Here is a 17,933-nt window from a genome sequence, read left to right as displayed (position 1 = left end):
GGAGAGCCCCGCCAGATCTCCTGGAGAGAGATCTGGAGCAGGAAGCTTTGCTGTGGTCCCTCCCGTGACTGGCAAAAGTGGGGGGGTATCCACTTCTTGCCCTGAAGCATGAGCAGTTTGCGAAGGGGAGCGTGGCCACCATGTTCCCCATAGCCGCTGCCTCCCATTTTTATCTATATTTGAATTCGTATGGATTACAATTACAGCAACAAAGCAATACAGAAGGAACTTCAAATTAAAGAACTTTGAGTACATATGTTTTCATGTTTAAAGAAGAAGGTTAGCAAAATACCCCGAATTTATTGGTGCAAAATGGAAAAACAAAGCGGCTAGGAATGGAGAGAGAAGGAGTTAAGCGTTGAGTGCTATTTTCTTTTCGGGGCAACAGTGGTTGTTCTCTTTGGACATGATTTATACTTGATACTGAGAGAGTCTGAAATTCCAATTGAATGGTATTTAGTTTCTTTTTTTTCTTTCCCATTTGTATTTATAATTTTTTAACATGTATATACATCAACTCTTCGTTTTACATTGATATTTGTGCAAGTCATTTTTATGCTTTAACAAAGATACATCTTATCTTCATTTTACATTCCATCTTTACGTACTAATTTTTGTTATATTATCTAACCATATATAGAACATTTTCCATCTTTTTTCAAATATTTCTTTACTCTTCCCTTGTAATATTAAACTTAGACTATCCATTTCCACTAGTGTTAATACTTCCTCTGTTACTTCTGGTATTGAGGGTACTTTTTCTTCTTTCCAACATTTGGCTAATAATATTCTGAACAACAACAACAACAACAAAAATTCTTGCCGCTGTAAAAATATAAGTTATTACATATTTATTTGCTTTACTATAAGTTTCTGGAAGAATATTTAATAAAACACTTTCTGGTGTAAATGTTACATAAATTCCCGTAATTTAATCTACCATTTTATGGATTTTTTTTGCCAATATCTTTGTATTCTTTCACACCTCCACCACATGTGAAGAAATGTACCAACATTTTTTTACATTTCCAACAGTTCTTATTAGCATTTTTATAACATTTTGCTATTTTCTCAGGCGTCCAGTGCCACCTATAAAACATCTTGTATATGTTTTCTTTATAGGGAATTGTTCTCATTAATGTTATTGAATTCCAAATTTCCCCCCATTGCTCTGCTTCCAAAATATGTTGTAAGTCTTTCGTCCATGCTATCATTGCTCCTTTGACAGTTTCATCTAACAAGTAATCTGTAATTAAAAATTTATATAATTTCTGTATTTGTTTGTCACTGGAGGAAAGCCATATCTTATCCAGTTCATTATTGTCTGTATAAAATCCTATTTTATTATCTGCATTAAATCTCAAGGCTAGTTGCATGCTATCCCACCACGTAAGCCTCACATTCTGTGTTACCAATTGTTCTTCCTTCTTTAGTTTATTATTTTTATCTAAAAGATCTTGATATGTCACTTTTTTGCCTTTCTCGATCAATGTTGGTATTGTAAATGCTTCTATTGGTGCCACCCATTTAGGAATTTTTAAATAATATCGCTTTTTTATGTCTTTCCATATTATCATTAAAGCGCCTCTTATTGTATGCTATATAAATCTCCTTGGGGATTTCTCTTCTTCGTACCATACATATTTATGCCATCCCATTGATAGGTCATGGCCTTCCAGATTTAATAATCTAATGTTTTCTAGTGTTATCCAGTCTTTAATCCATGTTAACGCTGCTGCTTTGTAGTATAAGTTCCAGTTTGGTACCCCAAACCCCCCTGTTTCTTTTCTATCTTGCATGTTTTTACGGTTAATTCTTGGTTTTTTTGTTATTCCATATAAATTTATTGCAGATTTTTCCCCACTCTTGAAAATAGCTTCTTTTCCTTAGAATTGGTATGTTTTGGGCCAAAAATAGAAATCTAGGTAACACATTCATCTTAATAGCTGCTATCCTACCCATAAATGAAATTTTCAATTCCTTCCATTTTTGTAAATCTTTTTTAATTTCCATCAGCAATTTATTGTAGTTGTCTTCTAGCGGCGTGATATTTCTATTTGATATTGTTATTCCTAAATATTTGACCTTTTTTACTATTTCCATCTTAGATAACACTTGAATTTTCTCTGTTGCTTGTTTTGTACAGTTTTTTGTTAAAATGTTTGTTTTCTTGAAGTTTATTTTTAGACCTGCTACTAATCCGTAATCCTGTATTGTTTTTACAAGAGTCGCTATTGACGTTATTGGATTCTCTAGCATAAATACAAGATCTTCTGCAAAGGCTTGAACTTTAACCCCCAGAACTTTAAATTCTTCTTTTATTTTTAGACCCTTGATTGAGTCATTTTCTCTTATTTGCTCCATTAATGGAAAAATGAATAACAATGATGATAAAGGACATCCTTGTCTGGTTCGTTTTTGGATTTCAATATCTTGTGTGATGTCACCGTTTATTTGTATTTTCACGACTTGTCTTTTATAAATGGCTTTAATCATAGTTAGAAAATTTAGACCACAATTCCAAGCTTCCAGCTTTTGTAACATAAATTTCCAGTTTACATTATCAAATGATTTTTCAGCGTCTAAAAATATTAGCATCATTTCCTTATCTGGATGTACTTCATAATACTCTAGGACGTTTATTATGGTTCTGATGTTATTCTTGATTTGCCTTTTTGGAAGGAATCCGGCCTGATCCTAATGTATTACTTTTAGAATTTTTTTCAATCTTGTAGCTAGTATTGAAGCAAAAATTTTATAAGCCGTATTTAATAGCGATATCCGTATTTAATAGCGATATTGGTCTGTAATTTTTGATTTCATTATCATCCGTATTCGGCTTTTGAATTAATGTTATGGCTTGATTCCATGAGGAAGGCAATTAAGTTGTATGGTAGAGGGTTAAGTTAATAATAATTAAATGTTGGAGTGGATAATTAGGCATATAAAAGTGGATAAACTAGGTTGGATCAAGATATATTTAAAAGGAAAAGGGGTAGGTAATAATGTTTATGTAATTTTTTTCTTTTCTTTTTGAGACTGAGTAAATTGGAATGAATTGACCTGAATAATGTAAAAATGTTTATGTAACTTTTCTTTTCTTTTTGAGACTGAGTAAATTGGAATGAACTGACCAGATTAATGTGCTGTTAGTTTATAGAAAATAGTAGTAAGAGTGAGGGGATATAAATTAAAGGGTGTTGGTAAAAAAGAGATAGTAGAGCTATAGAAGGTAATCAAATGGAATGGAAGAGGGTTATGCTAAAATTATTTAAATGTTGGAGGAGATAATTAGGCATGTGATAGTAAATTTTGGGGACTGAATATGTATGTTGTAGAGAAAAGTGATTATGCATAGTGACAAAATATAATGGAATTAATGTATGGAAGATACTCAAGAAATGAGTGGAGATTATATTGATGCTATAGTATTTTCCTAAAGTAAATTTAATTACGGATGTTATATTAGTTTTGTTTGAGGACAATCCTGACTTGAATAGTTGGGAGGTAGACAATGAAAATATTGAAATAATAACATAAAAAATAAAATAAAATAAAAATAAAATCAAGCCAAAATAATATAAAAATTTAAAACCTATGACTTATGTTTATTATAAAAACAGAAAATTTATTGGATATTGGAACTAGTAGGAATTTTTTCAGCATCTTGTCTTGAGGGAACAATATGGATTTTGAAGGATGGTTGATTTAATATTTATAAAGATTACAAATTCATAAATGATCAAGTTGAATCTTAAAAATATTAATGTAAGTATGTACCTGAAAATTACTTTACTCAGTGACTGACTAGAAGAAAAATGTAATTAGGCTTGGTTGACTTGTTGCTGTTCAGAATATATTTGAAGTACAGGGAGTCAATTGGATGTGTATTTAAATTATGTTATAAGTATGCATATTATTGTAAAAACCTAATAAAAAGTATATTAAAAAAAGAGCCAGGAGTTGACCCCCCCAACCACAAAACCCCCATTTTATCAGGATTCAGTTTCAACCAACTCTGAAAAGAACAAGGATTGCATTTATACCCCGCCCTTCACTACCCAAAGGCGTCTCAGAGTGGCTTACAATCTCCTTTCCTTTCCCCTCCCCACAACAGACACCCTGGGAGGTAGGTGGAAAGGCCTATGGAGTCTCCATAAGTTGGCTGTGACTTGACGTTACTTCACACACATACACAATTATTTGTGCTCTGGTCACACTGACATTAGATTATAGTACTGTGACACACTCGTATGTGGGATCAATTTGAAAACCTCTTGGAAACTGCAGCTGGTTCAAAGTGCTGAGGCCAGGGTATTAACAGAGAGACCACCCCCCTAGTGTCCATATTGCCCTTCCTTTGAAAGATGTTTATTGGCTTCCAGGATGTTTCTGGAATTCAAAGCGCTGTTTTTTCACATTTAAAGCCCTAACCCAGTGATGTGGGGAGGTGCAAGAGCCCACACCAATGAATGGTAGTACTATGACTGTGGAAATTTCTTCAGCAGAAGGCTGGCTTAGCACCATCCTTGCTCTATCATTTTAGTTGTTTCTGTTTCACCTGGTGTTGAAGTTGTGGCTCTTTTTCCTATTCTAGTAGGTGCTGTAAAAAGTGATGTTCTTACTGATGCCAGATAAATTGGTGTTTTGACTGCTTCCAGAGAAGTGTTTAATTGCTGTTATGAAATAGCTTTAGTTTTGATACTAATAATTGTCCTGCTGGGTATTTTCCATTGCTGTTTATGTTTATTATTATTATTTTGCTGCTGTCGTGCCTGTATGTGTATGCAAACACACACATGCACACAGTGTTTTATGATGGCGGAAGGTCCCATCAAGTCGCAGCCGCCATATGGTAACTCCGTCGGGTTTTCAAGGCAAGAGATGAGCAGAGGTGGTTTGCCAATGCCATTGCCTGCTTCTGTGTAGCGATCCCGGACTTCCTTGGTGGTCTCCCATCCAAGTGCTAACCAGCGCCCACCCTGCTTAGCTTCTGAGATCTGATGAGATTGGGCCAGCGTAGACCATCCAGGTCATATTAGGACTGTTTTATACTATGCTATATTTTATAGTGTGTTATTTGTTTGGTTTTTAGCAACCTTAGACTCTCTTTTTTTAAGGACTTGGATAGATACATCTGTCAATAAATAGATCACACAGAAAGGCTTTAGAAGAAGAAGAAGAGATTGGATTTATACCCCACCCTTCACTACCCAAAGGTGTCTCAGTGCAGCTTACAAACTCCTTCCCCTTCTGCTCCCTACAACAGACACCCTGAGAGGTAGGTGGGGCTGAGAGAGCTCTGACAGAAACTGCTCTTTTTTCAAGAACAGCTCTTATCAGAACTAGGGCTTGCCCAAGGTCATCCAGCGGCTGCGAGTGGAGGAGTGGGGAATCAAACCCGCTTTTCCCAGATTAGAGTCCGCGCACTTAACCACTACACCACACTGACTTTACACTGAAGACTATCTTTGTCATCAACTTAACAAGTGTATGCACACATGAACTACCTAGATAACAAACATAAATCTTTGTTGCCTCCCAACCACACCCAGTGCTGACTTGCAGCCACCGCCTCGTTTGTAGTAAGCAGGATAAACACTGCAAACCAGGTTAGGGCAGAGAAGAAGAGAACCTCAATGTCCTTTTCTTAAAGGCCACTTGGCAACTTGTGTAACTTGTCACAAAACACCAAGTGATCACTTGCACGTCTAGCGCTATACCTGTGACATTGTAGACACAGGGTAATTTGCACAGAAGTGGTGCTAGGAGCACTGAGCCAGCTCCATCTGTGTGCATTTGCCCCAGTGCATGAGCATAGCAAATTCACATAAACTGTATGTGAGCAGAGTAGAATTGGGACCATAAAAAAGCAGCGTTCCCAATTCCAAAGATGGAGCCTGTGTGCCTTGCAGTTCATACGCACACAGGTGCTGTGCCAATGTCAGGCAGATATGTGTAGGTGGAAGCCAAGAGCCTAGGGTTGCCGCCTCTAGGTTGGGAAATTCCTGGAGATTTAGGGGTGGGGCCTGAGGAGGGTGGGGTTTGGGGAGGGGAAAAATCTTAGTGTGGTATAATTCTATACAGCCCACCCTCCAAAGCAGCCATTGACTTCAGGGAACTGAACTCTATCATCTGGAGATCAACTGTAATTCCAGGAGATCCCCAGGCCCCACGTGGTGGCTGGCAACCCTATAGAGCCAGTGAACACGGTTCAATCCCTCAGGACTCTGTATACGATTGCTGTATGGGACTTCTGAACCAGCCACCATGGATCGAACGCTATCTAGAGTACTTTCATGTCCCCAGAGACGAAAATGTGTCTCCACGGCCTCAAGTGCAAGACATCAGGTGTCGAGAAAGCCAAATGCTGGACATTCCTGTGTGTACTTCGAATTGCCTGTTGAGGCCACAGTGGCTTTCGCAAAGCACAGTGCGGGATTGCTGTACAGAAGAAACTGCACAGTTCCCGGGAATCCCTTGCATCACGTGCAACATTGCGACAGCTGTTCTTTTTTAAAAAACCGTGTCCGCGACATGTTCAAGTACCATCACTTTTACCAGCTTCGCCCAATCCAGTGTTCAGAAATTTCCTATTGCATAACTAAATTGGTATGTGGAATCACTATAGTGTTTTTCTTGGGTTGCTGAGTTATTCTGTTAGATAAATATCCCCTGACCACAAAGAGGGAGCTCGTTAAGAGGAAGGGGGGAAAAGTTCCTTATTCCTTATAAGGCATTGCCGGGCTACTTGAGCGCTGCAAATGGGTGGCTGCACTCTTATTGTTCAGTCTATTTCATGCAGGCAACGGAGTCATAGCACTACCAGGAAATTGCTGGCAGCTCACGGCAAAACAAGAACAGCGTTTCGAAAAGCAGATTCTCCAGCTAGCCATCAAGGACGTGGCCATGGGAAAGTCAGGTTCGTAAAATGCTTAGATGAAGCTTGCATTTTGTGTTCCCTCTAAGCAGATCTCCGCCAAGACCATTCCCTGTGCTTTCCTACTTGCTATAGATCTTAATGGTTATCAGCATGAAGTATCCTGGAAAGAGTTTCTTGGAAGCTGGGAAACCCGTATATGGTGTAAATTTGTAGCTGTATTTTGGATACAATGTTATTTGAACTTAAAGACAGAATGTTGTTCAAAAACCTGATCAGCAGGATGCTTGCAAGATCATTGCCGTGAGAGTCGTGTAGCTTTAAAACCTTCCTTTGTGGGTGGATGTTTTACTCTAGTGCATGTATTGCTATGGTTGAAACATTCAATTTGTAGGAGTGTGTGATTAATGGTACGCGGGAAGCAAGCAGCTATTAGCACCAGACTATTTGGCAAGAAGGCAAATAGCTGCTTTGGTATGAGTTATGGGGTGGGCGGGCAATCTGATTTTCCTTCGATTATATTGGCTGCCTTTTGCACGGCATTGTTCCCAGGTGGGATGGTCAGACAATATGGCAGGCTCTGGGGATAATTCCATTTGTTCCTGGAGGAGCCCTTTGGAAACAGGGGGGTAATCCTTTGTTTTTCTGGAGCAGTTGTTCTAGGTCTGGCAGCCCTACTCAGCGAGGCAGAAGGAAAAGCTTCTGACTCCGGGTTCTGGTCCCCAAATCCAAATCCCATGCCGCGGCCACCTGCAATCTCTGGCAGGTCGTCTATAGTTTTAAAAAGTGCACATCAGGTAGGAAAATGACAGCTGCAGCTTTTTTCCAGCATAACAGATACAGTGATGGGGAAATCCGCACCCAGGGCTATTTTTGGGCAGGAACGCACAGGAACGGAGTTCTGGCTGGCTTCAAAGTTGGCCACGCCCACTACAGTCAAAACCTCTGTGTGCCTGGCTACAGAGGGAAGGCCTGGAGAGCGACACACACACCCCTGGCAACTCCGAGGCGGGTGGGACGGGCCCCCATATACAAGCACAGGTGTCTGTCCGTGCTTCATATCCCACATTTAGCCTATCTAACGTGATTGATTCGCAGCACAGTGACTCTGACAACTATAGATAAACAGAGACTGTATTTCTATTTATTTGTTTATTCAAAACATTTATGAGCCACCTTTTTTCCCTGTGGAGCTCAAGGCAGCTTACAAACAAAGAAAACATATTTACATATGTGGAGTGGAAAATTTTCCTGGGTAAAATAAAGCACCAGAAAAAAGGCAAGGAACCCAGACAGAAATAAAGACGGCAGTCCTTAAACCCTGTGGCTAAACTGAAAAAATTGATCCAGTTGCCCAGTGTTGTTTGGTCATGTGACTGTAGTGGTCATAGCTTGCTGAGCCAGTTATTATCGGGTGAGGGAAAGTCATCAGTGAAATAGCATACGTGTGGCTAATTACACTGGGGTGATGGGATTGCAGCCTAGGGAGGGGAGTGGCTTTTCCTGATGAAGTCCGTCCACTGTTTCTCTGGCCTCTGTCTTCTGTGCCAGAATTCCTAGTGGGAGTGTAATACCATCCACTTGTATGGCAGCCTAGGACAGTGGTCCAGTGGGTCATGGGTTAGATGCCCTCTGCCACCCTCCCACCTGCAAGACCATTGCAGAGTGAAGCCAAGGCTGTGATCACACAGGCACTTTGGCCTGACACAGCCACTCCTCCCCTCCAGATCAAATGGGCGCAGTCAGACAGCCACATCTGTCAGGCGTTCCCCAGCCACACTTATCCCATCACAGGATGACTTAGAGCCGGGTTTAAAAGGCACCACATCACAAGTGTTGTTTTCGGTTCCCCGCACAGTCATTGTGCATGGCCAGATGTCTGAACATGGGGGAGCACGCGCAGAACGGATTTGCCAGTCTGAACCTCCAGATCCATTCTGCTGCCAGGGAGGTGGTTTTTTTAATTGCCTGTGTGTGGATGTGTCTGCACATGTGCATTTGTGCGCACACATGAATTTTGGTGGGTTTTTTTGCAGTGCGCTCTGTGGCTGAGGCGCTGCAATGATGTGGATGCTTTACCATGAGATGTCTCAGTGGGTAACCCGCAGCAGGGTGTGCTGTGTGGCTGATATGTCCTGCAAAGCTTTAAACCAGTTCAATTAGAGGCGGCACCATATCGTGCCAAGCCGCCAGTGTGACCACAGCCCAAGAAGGAGCTTATCTGACCTCATGTGTCTTGGCAGAGTGATTGAAGGAAACAGGTTCCTCTTTCATGTTCCTTTGCATGTGTTGCTGCTATCAATCTTTGCAGTTTTCAAGGGACAGAAAGACAGGCAAGGTGTGAAGAAGGTTCTGTGGAAGGTGTGTATGTGTGCATAGACACCATTTATTTATTTATATTTATTTATTATTAGATTTATATCCCGACCTTCCACATAGGCTCATGAGTTGGAGAGCAGACGATGAAGGAAGGCAAAAACAGCTCATAACCAGCAAGAGAAGGCAGGACAGGTCATGGCATCGTCTCCTTATTGGTCTCCCCAGCAAGTATGCTCAACCTTCTGCAGTTTAGAGAGTACCACTTGATTTATTAGGGCCTGCTGGTAAAAGAGGCTGCCTTGGCTGGTCTCCCTGTGGCTGGGTGGTAGGACATACACTAACTCTTCATTTGCAAATGTTCCTGTTACGAGTTCAAAATCCAGGGTAGGCTCGAGTCCCGCCCCATATTCCTCACTTTCACATGAGAAGCAGGAGGAAGAGATTTGCATTTCGGTATTCCACACAAATAGTATCCACCATCTATCTCCATGGTCTCTGGGGACAGCGATGGTAAATGCAGGTTGTACTCCATTGTGTCACAACCTCTGTTTATCTGTATGGAAGTTGTGAGCCAGTGTTTCTGTATACAAACTGGATAGTCAGATAAACTAACTGCCCATGTTTGAGTCCAGTGGCACCTTAAAGGCTAACAAAGTTTTATTCCTGGTATAAGTTTTTCTATGCACGCACACTTGTGCAGATCTGAAGAAGTGTAAAGGTAAAGGTTCCCTTGCTTGAAAGCCAGTCGAATCCAACTCTAGGGTTGCGGTGCTCATCTCCGTTTCAAAGCCGAAGAGCCAGCACTGTCCGAAGATGTTTCCGTGGTCATGTGGCCGGCATGACTAAACACCAAGACACACGGAACGCTGTTACCTTCCCACCGAAGTGGTACCTATTTATCTACTTGCAATTTCTTGCTTTCGAACTGCTAGGTTGGCAGGAGCTGGAACTAGAGATGGGAGCTCACTCCATCATGCGGCACCCGGGTCTCGAACTGCTGAACTACCAACCTTCCACAGCCTGCAGTTCAGCGTCTTAACCCCTTGAGCCACCGCAGCTCCTTTTCTGAAGAAGTGTGCATGCACACAAAGCTTTTACCAGGACTAAAACTCTGTTGGCCTTAAGGGTGCCACTGCTGGACACGCTTTTACCAGGAATGTTGGCCTTAAGGGTGCCACTGCTGGACTCAAAACTTTGTTCTACTGCTGCAGACTGACACGGCTACCCACCTGAATCTAACTGTCCGTGTGCACGTGAGGCCAGAAGCACTTCTTCATGCAGTATATGACCTCACTGTTCAGCCAGGCAGGGTTTGGGGTTACTGATGTTATAGAGTTTGCCACACTTGATCATCTCAGGGTGTGTGCAGATGTACTTGAAAAACAAAGTGTGTCGTGCTCTGGAAGTGCCCAGGCCACATTGTTTGTAGTCATACCTATTCCTTTCCAGAACTTGGTTCAGGGAAAACTGGTTCTGCAGGTTGGAACCAGAATCCCACCTCATTTTCCCCTTGAGTAGTTTTGCTGTTTTAAAAAAATTATTGAGGTTTTTTAAAAACAAAATAAACAAAACTGTAAACACACAAGAGGCACAAAAACTGGAGAGCCCTTCTGGAGAATGGTGGGGAAGGCCAAAACAAATCACAGACCCAGCATTTGGCATGAAGACAAGGACGTCTGTGCCTTACAGCAAAAGGTGGGAGAAGCTGGTTGTTCCCCACCCGGAAAAACAACAACCCCGTATGATGCCAACTCGTTTCTGGGGATGCCTGTCTGCAGCAGCTGTTTCCTGTTATGTGGAAGGGAATGAACTCATCCACAAAGAACAGAATATGAAAGCAGAAGTGAAGAGGGGAGACTATCTTGCTGGTGATTTCATTTCAGATAATTGCATTTCTGAGAGGGAGAAGGAAGAAGGGATTATTTAATTGAAAAATAGAAGCCAGCAATCATTGACCAGAATGAGAAGCAGGGTTAGGAAATCTTCTAAACAACATATGGGAGGATAATGCTGCTCCAGCACAGAGGTGCATTTTCTGAAAGTCACGAGGTCTGGACCACATCAAGGTCTATCTAGTCCAGCAAGGTGGGTTGTTGTGACCAGCTGGCTTTTTCACTCACCCCAGTTCCCCTCCAGACTCCAACCCCCTGGGTTTGGTACATGCGGGCCCCATGGCTCTTAGCAAAGCCTTCCTGGGTGGCCAAATATGATGTCTCCTCCCTTTCTTTCCAGCAGAAAACCTTGTTTGGTCCAGCCCCATATTTCTAGCCTCTGGACACTTGCAAAGATGATAGCCCTGTTGTCCATTCCATGCATGTGGAAGGGGTATAATGCATCTAAACACCGAGATTATCATCCTCCAGATATGGTGACTTATAGTTATGGGCTAGACTTATAGGTGTAATGGAACTTCCCTGCAAGAGGAAGATACATTTACAATTCTACAGTCCCACTTTTGAGGCTTCAATGAGTTTGTTCTTAAATTGGTCGAAAAGACAGCTATAAAGCCTAAACAGACTAGAATTCAACTTCCTTTCTCCATTTTATCCCATATTAACAACATTAAGTGGCACAAATAGCAAGAGAGAGCTCAGATGTACTTTTTAGTCTCTTAGTAAAAGCAGTCTGACCACAAACTTTCTTCGTTTGTACTCTGCCCCTATGCAGTATTTGTGTTTCATCCCATCACTTTTCTTCTCTAGTTTTCATTTGTTTCTTCAACACCACCTTCCCACCATGCTTGTGGCACCTGTGCACCTTCTATATTATATGTCATTAATATGCAAATATTTATAATAGTCAAAGTCAAGCATCATATTTAATGACAGTATTTTAAATGAAATCATTAGTATGACTGGGGAGAGGCGCAACGTCCAAGCGTGTCTTAAAGCTGAAAATTTTGAATTGAATCAACGTGTTTATAAAGTTCAGTAACATCTCTGGTTGAAAGATGCAAGCCCCTCCACACACAAGACCTAAAGTGGATTTGGCTTTGACTGCTTTGTGACGTGAGTGCATCACATACATTGGCCAGAATGCTCATGCATATTATAAGTGCTCCCCTTACGCTTTTCTCTTCTGCTTTAACAACAGTCAGATATTCAGAGAGCTGTTCAATGTGAGAGACTCAAAGTGGGCTTGAACACATGAAGCTGCCTTTTACTGAATCAGACCTTCTGGTCCATTGAGATCAGTATTTTCTACTCGGACTGGCAGCGGCTCTCCAGCAGAGGTCTTTCATGTCACCCGAGTACCTGATGCCTTTAACAGGGGGCCCCAGGGATTGAATCTGGGACTTTCTGCATACCAAGCAGATGCTCTACAACTGAGCCACAGGGTGATTTCCTACAAGCGCTGCTCCACGCTCACTCTTCTCTTTGGCCCGATGGTTTTTGAGGATTGAGTAGACGTGGGGAAAATCGCACGAAGCTGCGGGGCAAAATGCGGCCGCGCAGCAGCTTGTGTGAAATTGACACATACCATCCGGGCAAAAGGGAGGAGTGAGCGCGGAGCAGCGCTTGTGGAAATCACCCACAGTTGTATGAAAATGCTCTCTATATTCTAACAACCTACCATAATGCGGAAATAATCAACATTAATATTAATATTAATCAGAAACAATTGCATATCACCTTATAAAAGACTTAATATCAAATATACATCAGTCCACGCCATACATACCATAAGAAAATCGATTCCATACATACTAAATAGCCACATGGAAAACTGGCCATTTTGCGTCTGCTAAGCTTTGCCTGGAGTATCTATAACTGACTAATCCTCTTGCAGTTTCCCAATAGCATCTCTTCATAAGTTCTGAAAAGCTCCCTTTAATGTTTTTAAAAAATACAGTATGTTTTGGGGTAACAAAAATTTACAGAAACCAAGGGTTTGTTATCTAAAACAGCCTGCTGGACAAGAAATTAGATCAAACTATCTCCATGACAGCCCTGACTTGGATAGCCCAGGTTGGCCTGATCTCATCAGCTCTCAGAAGCTAAGCAGGGTCAGCCGTGGCTAGTATTTGGATGGGAGGCCTCCAAGGAATGCCAGAGTTGTTGGGATGCAGAGGCAGGCAACGGCAAACCACCTCTGGACGTCTCAGTGTGCACGCACACCCTGCAGTGGCACCCCCCCGCAACTCCATGACGCAGGATAGCAATTCAGTTAACATACTCATTTCTAATTCTCTTAGTGAATTAGAAATTCATTAAGAAACACACACACCCTGATGTTTTGTAGATAGCAAACTCATTCGAGTCAGATAGCAAAAACTGACTTTTTGAACATTTATGAGCCATGTAAAAAGATCCCAGATAAAACATTATCTAGATCTTTCTCATGTAATAGGGATGAAAAATGCAGTGGGCAATATCCCCCAACTTGTGTGCAGATATAAATGCTGATTATGGCCCCGGTCACACGTGCCGGAAAATGTGTGTGTAGGGGGAGGCATGGCTATTTGCGGTGGTAACCCACGGTTGTGGCCCTCAACGTTTGCGCTGCAACAAAGATGGCTGGAGGGAAAAGCCGCGCCAGCACGATCACACCAAGGGAGTCTGGAGGCAGCCTGTGGCAAACAGTTTGCTACTACCTTTGAGGAGGTATTTTTTTATTGCGCATTTTCGGCGGCATGCCACAGGTTGGCCACAGGTGCGCTCCACTTGCCAGATGTTTTGGTGTGATCGCGCCCGGAAAAATCCGCCATCCAATTGTGGCTCTCCCGCGGCAAATTCGCCGTGTGAACGGGGCCATAATTTAGTACTGTGACATGCCAAAGGTGTTGCTTGAGAGCACTGCCTAATAAAGACTTTTCTTGATAAAGGAAATACCAGCTAATGGGAATAGCTCTGCTAGATGTGATCTGCTTTGAACAGGTAGTGCTGTATACAAAACTGAGTAAACGAGATGATTCCTAGACCAAAAAGTCCGTAACAAAGACTGTGTCTCAGATCAGTTTCCTTGCACTCTGGGACCAAACTAGATACGATGCTGGGAGTCATGTTTTGTTTTCTGTGTGCGTACCCTGTTTGTTCATGTATCAAATGAGCTCGGTGGTGTGTTTGTGTGTCTGATTTTAGCATCAAAAGGCATATTGCTGATTAGGAGGACTGAATTCTGCCCCCTCCCCCCCCCTGAACTCCCCACAGTCCATCATTTCAGGCCTTTTATTATGGCTTACTTCCAGTATCAGATCGTGGCTGTGGGGGGAAAGTTCAGACCTTGTAAATGGACCTAGATACATCCACACAGCTATGTTTTTTTAAAGGAGCAAAGAAAGTCTGGCCACTCCCACAAGCAAGACTTTTGAGGGTTAAGTCCATAGCCCAAATAACACTTTGCACAGAATTGTGGAGCATATAACAAAGGCAGTCTTTAGAAACAACCCAGAATAAAGACTGAAGAGCTCTCCTGTATCTGCTCCAAGGAGCACCAGTTGGAATGATAAGAGCCGTGGTCCACCTCCTTTCCATAAAGGGCAGGATTCCTATAGACGGTAATGGTTAAGATTACAGAAATACTCAAGACAACTCCTTTGTGGAGCAGTTATCCATTGATGGGCATTGCTACTGCTGGAGTATAGCCTGTCAAGAGAAATGTTGCGAAGGCTGATCTTGAATGAAACCAGATGTGTCAACAGAACAAAGTTTGAGTCCAGTGGCACCTTTAAGACCAACAAAGGCTGCGGTCACACGGAGCAGTACCCACACTACTGTGACGGAAGATAGGCGGATTTTCTGGGTACGATCTCACCGCCACATCTGGGAAGCGTAGAGCTCCTGTGGCAAACCCGAGGCTTCCCTCCGAAGATGCGCGGTTAAAAACTAGTACCTCAGAGGTACTAGTTTCCGGAAACCGCGGGGCAAGGGCGGGTGTCTGATCGCGTTTCCGGTGGCATCCGGCTCCCGCCCATGCCCCATTGCGAAAAGGTTTTTCCCCCTGAAGTCTCCAGGGATGCGCACAAGCACCCAACGGGGCATGCACATACTTCAGGTTAAAAAAAACCCCACAACCCCGTTTGCCACGCCGCGCCGCTTCTTTGGCGTGTCGTGTGATCGGCACCTCCCCCCTAACCACGGGACTGTGAGGGGACGCCTGATCGCGCAGTCGCACGTTATTTCGCTGCGGGGCAAACAGCCACGCCTCCCCCCCGCGATATCCGGCCCGTGTGACCGGGGCCAAAGTTTTATTCAAGGTATAAGCTTTCGTGTATACACACACTTCAGATACATACGGCTACCCACCTGAATCTATTCAGATGAGTCAATGGCAGTCACATTTGTTAATTCACATATAAAGGTGGGGGCGGGGGTAGACTCTGATAGCTGATGTATGTCCTTGCCAAGATAAGATTGGATCTCCAGATATTTAAAAGTGGGGACCTCTCCTATATTTACAACCCCCCACAAGCCGTTCACGCAAATCAACCACCGCCAGCATGATCTCAGGCCCCTTCTACATTCTCCTTTTAATCCATGTTCACTGCAGTGTCCTCCAAGCAATTCTGCACTAAAATAAAATGCAACCACCTTTTTAATCCAGGTGTCCCCCCCCCCCAATTCTGCACTAAAATCGAGTTCAACCTTTTTATTCCAGGTTTCCCCCCCCATTCTGCCTTACATTCCCTCCCTTCCGTGGTTTTTTTCCAGGTTGTTTGGATGCTGTTTTGCCATGGACTTAAATTGCCTTGACTCAAACACTGGAAAATCCAGAGTGGCAGGCAAATGTGGAAAGGACCTCAGTCTCCTAAATAGGGTTAGCAGATCAGGAATATTATGTCTGCACCAGGCTTTTAGGGTAGGGGGAAATGGTAGGTGCAGCTCGATGTTGTTGACTGGATGGAGCTATTCCTTGATCCCTTTTCCCGGGCTCTGAAAAGTCTCTTTTCCGTGGTAGGTCCATGGGTGGGTTTATAGAGATCTTTTTCCCGTATCTGATTTCAAATTCCTTACTCCATGCATGTCTAAACAACTGGGTCTTGTCTCTTGGTTCTGAAGGCTAAGGGCAGAGAAGAAAATCTGAGTGAGTCACTGGAGACTCTGTAATAGATTTCTGCATACATGAGTCAGAATTCAAAGAAAGGGAAATTGGACCATTTACCAGAAACTGTGACTCCTTTGTGATTCTAACACCAAATGATTGTATACAATGCAGAGGATTGTTTCAAATGGTTCTAGATTTTTAAAGAACAGCAAATTTATTTCAGAAATTAGAACAGCAGCTACCAGAAGACACTGAAAGTTAGCTGGCGAAGATTTCCCCTCTACTTGAGTTTTGTGTCTCCAGCTGCTGTCTTGAGCTACAGCAGCAGGGCCCTTGCAGACCCTTGCGTGACGAATGGGATTTAGTGATACTTATATAGAATTTTACAGGAACTTAGAGCACTTCACACACTCTGTGTCTGCAATTTGTTGAAAGTTAAATGGAAGGGACTTTCTCCTGAATAAATAAGTTTTTAGGGTCAGCTCCCAAAAACATATAATAAAATTATACTTTAGGTATGCCAGACTCTCATACTCTTTTTTTCCTGCAAAGCTTGTATCATCAAACGACTCTTACTTCTCCCACTTCCAAGTACAGCTGTTCCCTTTTTTTCTTCCTTGGCCTTGAGAAATCCATTGTGCCGACAGTACCAAACCGACAAAGCAGCCTCTGTGTTTGGATGTCTTTCAGGCTCCAGGGGGGGCCGAGACAGGAAGTGAATTCGTCTTTTATTGTTAGCAACAGAGAATTCGTGTTGCCTAGCACTACGACAGTTGCAGCTTTTAAGAAATGCTAGCATCACTTGACTGTTGACCTGATGATGTATTCCAGCTTTATGCAGCTGATGGTTTCCATGTGTCAGGAGGATCTCCCCATATCTGGGGTGGGGGGAAGTGACCGTTGCTTGCACATGTATTTTTATAACAGTGGCAGCAGATTTAGGATTGCACATTCCTTTATATGTGGACTGAGTTTTTTAAAAACCCAGCTTATTGGCAAATATGCATAGTAGCTTTCAGATGTCAAAGGTCTAGTATGGGATCTTGTACATTCTGTATGGGTCCAACAGAGTGACGTACCACTAAAGCAAAAAAGATGTCCTGCTGGATTTATGAGAGTTTAAAATGTGCTTTCTGGATCAGAAGATAGTGTTTGAAGATAAGTAATGTTCGGAAAGCCATGTTGTAGTGGAGCCCCCCATTAAGTGTACATGTTTTGCATGCTTTCAGGAAGGTAGTTGTGTTGGTCTGCAATAGAAAAGCAAAATTCAAGCCCAGTAGCACTTCAAAGACCAACAAGATTTCCAGGGCATAAGCTTTTCAAAAGCTTGTACCTTGTAAATCTTACATAAGAACATAAGAGAAGCAATGTTCCCTCTAGGCTGTGGAGTCTTGTGAGCAAACATTCTATTTTGTGAGCTACTGTCATGAAAGCTGTGAGCGAGCGATTTGGCTACTGCATAAATTTGTTTGCTCTGGAGCCATCCTTCCTGAGCAAAGACAGAAATGTGTGAGCCAGAGACTAAAAAACTGTGAGCTAGCTCACACTGACTCAGCTTAGAGGGAACACTGAAGATAAGCCAATGTTGGATCAAGCCAATGGCCCATCCAGTCCAACATTCTGTCACACAGTGGCCAAAAATACCAGGGGCCACCAGGAGGTCCAGCAGTGCGTCCAGGACACTAGAAGCCCTCCCCACTGTTGCCCCCCCCCAGCACCAACAATACAGAGCATCACTTGCCCCAGACGG

General features: G+C 42.7%; 1 protein-coding gene across 3 annotated transcripts in view; it reads left to right on the top strand.

The window, feature by feature from the left end:
* Window positions 1-17,933, top strand: part of GLIPR2 (GLI pathogenesis-related 2) — a 43,213-nt gene that overhangs the window by 7,975 nt on the left and 17,305 nt on the right. Inside the window, exons 1-2 of one of the 3 annotated variants that reach the window (XM_015411393.1) lie at window positions 5,271-5,281; window positions 6,806-6,922. In XM_015411393.1, coding sequence (XP_015266879.1) covers window positions 6,910-6,922 — 13 coding nt within the window. In that variant the 5' untranslated portion in view covers window positions 5,271-5,281; window positions 6,806-6,909. Of the gene's footprint in view, window positions 1-5,270; window positions 5,282-6,555; window positions 6,613-6,805; window positions 6,923-17,933 lie in introns of those variants that run through there. The other 2 variants (XM_015411391.1, XM_015411392.1) reach the window with 2 other exon arrangements.

The sequence above is a fragment of the Gekko japonicus genome, unplaced genomic scaffold, assembly GCF_001447785.1.
Source record: "Gekko japonicus isolate JY-2015 unplaced genomic scaffold, Gekko_japonicus_V1.1 scaffold2903, whole genome shotgun sequence".
Taxonomy (NCBI): domain Eukaryota; kingdom Metazoa; phylum Chordata; class Lepidosauria; order Squamata; family Gekkonidae; genus Gekko; species Gekko japonicus.
This window is presented reverse-complemented; position numbering and strand designations above follow the sequence as displayed.